This window comes from Chanos chanos, chromosome 8 (genome assembly GCF_902362185.1).
Source record: "Chanos chanos chromosome 8, fChaCha1.1, whole genome shotgun sequence".
Classification (NCBI taxonomy): Eukaryota; Metazoa; Chordata; class Actinopteri; order Gonorynchiformes; family Chanidae; genus Chanos; species Chanos chanos.
Window position 1 is genome coordinate 17,626,073 of NC_044502.1, and position 3,949 is coordinate 17,630,021.

A 3,949-nucleotide genomic window follows, 5' to 3' on the forward strand; every position below is an offset into this window, starting at 1 on the left:
CCCAAACAAATATTTCAAATGATTAACAAACAACAAACAAACACTGCAATCCAAAAACACAGAGATCGAACAACCAAATTCCACCCCCACCAACCCCCCCCCTCAAAAAACAAAATCAAAACAAAAGACTAAATGAAAAGAGGAAAAAGAGAAGACAAGAAAATGACATCCTTTTTTTCACAGTCAACCCAACAAAGTCTCTGAGAACAAACAAACAGAGCCTCTGGGATCCTAAAGCTCTCATCTGATTGGTTGGAGGATCTGGCCGTTGTCTCTGCTGTTTTAATATGTTGTATTGGTAATGCTAGTAGGTGGTGCAATGTGCCTTTTCTCATGTGGGCGGTGTCTTCTGAAAGAGTCGTCTGTCCGATCACTGAAGAGATTAGACAAACACAATAAAAACAGTTAACCACAGCACAGGGCTCGGATAGAGGGAGAATAGTTAAAACTTTACAAACAAATAGAGCCAGTCTGTCCATCCAGTTTCATGTTTGGAATGAATGGGAGACTGGAATGATTGTCAATTTTCAGAAAATGTGCAATTTTGAAAAAATAAATAAGGCTTGGAGTTATGATAATACTCACTTGACATTGGTGGCTCTACGTTCAGCTTAACCTGAAAGATATTTAAACAGTTATTTCTTAACCTGAAAGATATTTAAATGGTTATATCGTAACCTGAGAGACATTGAGGAGATTTAAACAGTTATTTTCATATCTGTTAAGACAGGTCATACTAAAGGCGACACTTTAAACCGATGTGTTTATCTTAATCTTCACATTGGTCTCCTACTGGAAAAATGAGAAATGGTAGTGACTGGTGACTACTGATCCAGCTACACTTGCATTTACATTATGTCACTTAGCTGATGTTTTTATCTAATGTGACTCAGTTGCACCTCAGGCAAGGGAGGTTTTGATCAGAGACATGTTATGATCAGAGAGATGTTACGCTGTGAGAGACGTTACACTCTAATAAAGGTTATGATTGGAGAGATGTTATGATGAAAGAGACGTTAGGAGAGATGCTACAAATGGAGAGACTACACACTCAGGGGAGAGGTAGGGCTGTGCGATATGACGATATATATCGTGTGACGATAAGAAACGTCTATCTTTTCATATTATGCTCTATCGTTTATTCTGTTGTGTCACAAATCACACTCTTTACGGCAATATTGTTTGTCATTTGGACGACGCTTTGCGTTCTTCCACACTGCAGGATGCAGGCAGGAAATCTGCATGAAGGCAACACAAATAAACATGGAGGAGAGTGAACGTGACACAGAACGGGATAATTCCGAACAGGAGAAGGACTCTGACCAGCCAACACAAAATGAAGAGCTCGTACGTAAAAGAGTTCCGTAGCATGGACACGGTTTGGGTATGAAGAGTTCACAAATAACGAAATACTTAATCTTTTGTCACATCAGCACCACATTTCGGCAGGCAGCTCTTCTGATATTTCCCCATCTAAAATAACACATAGCCTAAAATTACGACTTTATTCTCGTAATATTATGACTTCTTTCTCGTAAAATTATGACGTTATTCTCGTAATATTATGACCTTCGAAATTTTTTTGCTCTATGTGGCCCTAATACTCTGTTGTACTTTTATTTGTGGAGTATATGCAATAAGAAATAGGCCTCTCCATGTGGTCCTTTTGTATACACTATTTATCCATTGAATTTACAGAAAATGTGCTATATCGTGATATGTATGGTTATCGGGATATGAAATGACCTATATCAGGATATGAGATTTTGGTCATATCGCACAGCCCTAAGGAGAAGTCATGCTTAAAGAGACATCAGAATTGGTACGCGAAAGTGATACATTTTACTCATCAGTACAAAACGCCACAGAACCAATCTGTGTTTCTGAGAACATGGGGCAGTTCTCCTTAGGGCACAATAGGGAAGAACAAAAGAAAGGAACAGAGAAAGAGAAAGATATAGTATTTTTGTTTGGTTAAAATTGTATTTTTACATTAGTAATGTATGATATCTTATGAATATTTATTTCCATATAAATCACAAACTACTGCATTAATTTTAGTGAGGACAGGGATCTGAACAGAGATCATACAGTGGATGCAGTTTAGACGAGTTCTTCCGTCAGTGCAAGAGTGAGGAGAGGGTTTGCCAGTTCATGAAAGAAAGGATAAAGTAAGGTGATTAAAATAAAAGGGGGTTTGTGGAAAAAGGAGGGGAAAATTTAAAAAAAGAAAAAGAAAAAAGTAAAAAGAACAGTCTGGCCCATAAACCTACCAGCTTCTCTGTCTAAGACCTCAGTGACCTGACAGGAAGTAGTTAAAAAAACTCCCCTTCCAAAAAACCCCCATAAATAGCTCCATCGTTAATACTAACGAGTCATTAACCGTTAACAAGCATGCGATCAGGGTGGACACATGCCAGACGTAATGGCCTCAGGCTGTAAACATTATTAGCGCTCGTTTGCTAAAATCAACATACACCCGCGGTACGTCTGTTTGGACCTGATGCAACGTGCACCAAGGCTTTAAGAGATTGTGTAGAGACAGGTAGGTCTGGGTAATTCTAAGGTTGAGAAAAGTTTGAGATTTCTTAATTAATGAATACAGAATAGGCAATTAATTGACAAGTCATATCCAAATAAGCTTGGCTATAGGTCTATGTAGAATAAACGGGGTTGACGACTACAACTGTACAAGGTTAAAGGTTAAATGCCGCTTAGGACAGAGGTTCAGCCATAGAGGTTCTCTTCTCCTTCCTATAGACCTACCCTGGTCTGTGACGGAAACTCCACACTTCTGTAGGAGAACGACAGCATTCAACACACATCCGATGGTAATAAGTGAACCCTACAGGTTTCTGGGACCATGGAGAATGGTCAGTGGTGATAGGTAAAAGACGGAATTAAGTTAAACCAATAGGTTTGTAAGACTTGCTTGAAGAATGGTCAACGGGGGATTAACTATAAAACTAGGGTTTGTGCAGCTGTCTCTGTGTTTGTTCACACTTTAGCTAGAATGTGAAATTTATGTAAAGAGTAAGATATCACATTATTACAGTCTCAACCTGTATAGTTCATAAACCTAGAGTTTCCAGCTGGGAGGAATTCTATGTAGTCTTATGGAGTGAGTGCCACTGGACCACTGGTAAAGTTATCCCTGGGGTCACTGGATATGTTTTTAGCAAATATGAGAGATTATCCACAGAAAGTGTTTGTGGTTAATGAAGTACCTCTCTCTTTTCCATTCTGCAGTCTTTCCTCCTCTTCCTCACCACCATCTTCTACTAGACACAAAGAGAAAGATGAAGAACATTGGGGGAAAGGGTTAAAACCTTGTAAACTGCTTTGGTTATTACACAAGGTTACTAGGTTGAAGTTGACACAAAAGAAAGTTGAGAATCAATCCCGTATTAGCACTAACATTTGCATGGGCACATTGTTAGCATTGAAAGGTTAAACATCAATATGGCTACATTACTAGCATTAGGTGTGTAAACAGTAGCAAATCTACACGGACAGAACAATATTATCCTGGCTTTATTATCCTGGCCTTTAGAGCCTTAGTGGCACTAACATGTGTTTAAGACATGTTCATGTTCATGCCGTACCTGAGTGTAGCTCCTTCACTAGTGAGGACATGGTGTTAGTGATGGAGTCAGCTGCCACTAAAAGGTCGTTACGAAGGTTTCTACGTGCTCCTGGGGGGGGGGGGGGGGCAGAGAAAGGGAGAGACAGAGACAGAATGAAACAGAGACAGAGAGGGAAAGAGAAAAAGAGGAAGAGGTTAGTGGAAGAGTTAGAATGTGGATGAAAAAAGACACGAGTGGGCTATAAAATGCGGTTTCAAAATGTACACTTTAAATAGTAAACCAACCATTTTATAAAAGTTTATTTATTTATATATTTCATGTATGTATGACTGGAGTTCAGTGCTAGATATTGGCTGCTAGAG

General features: G+C 39.1%; 1 protein-coding gene across 3 annotated transcripts in view; it reads right to left on the reverse strand.

The window, feature by feature from the left end:
- Positions 1-156: 156 nt before the first annotated feature.
- The window catches only part of dtnba (dystrobrevin, beta a), a 23,423-nt gene continuing 19,630 nt past the window's right edge, over positions 157-3,949 (reverse strand). For 2 of the 3 annotated variants that reach the window (XM_030781592.1, XM_030781593.1), the window contains 4 exons: positions 3,606-3,695; positions 3,228-3,281; positions 586-616; positions 157-373 (listed from right to left, as the gene is read on the reverse strand). In XM_030781592.1, coding sequence (XP_030637452.1) covers positions 612-616; positions 3,228-3,281; positions 3,606-3,695 — 149 coding nt within the window. In that variant the 3' untranslated portion in view covers positions 157-373; positions 586-611. The remainder of the gene's footprint in view (positions 374-585; positions 617-3,227; positions 3,282-3,605; positions 3,696-3,949) is intronic. The other variant, XM_030781591.1, reaches the window with a different exon arrangement.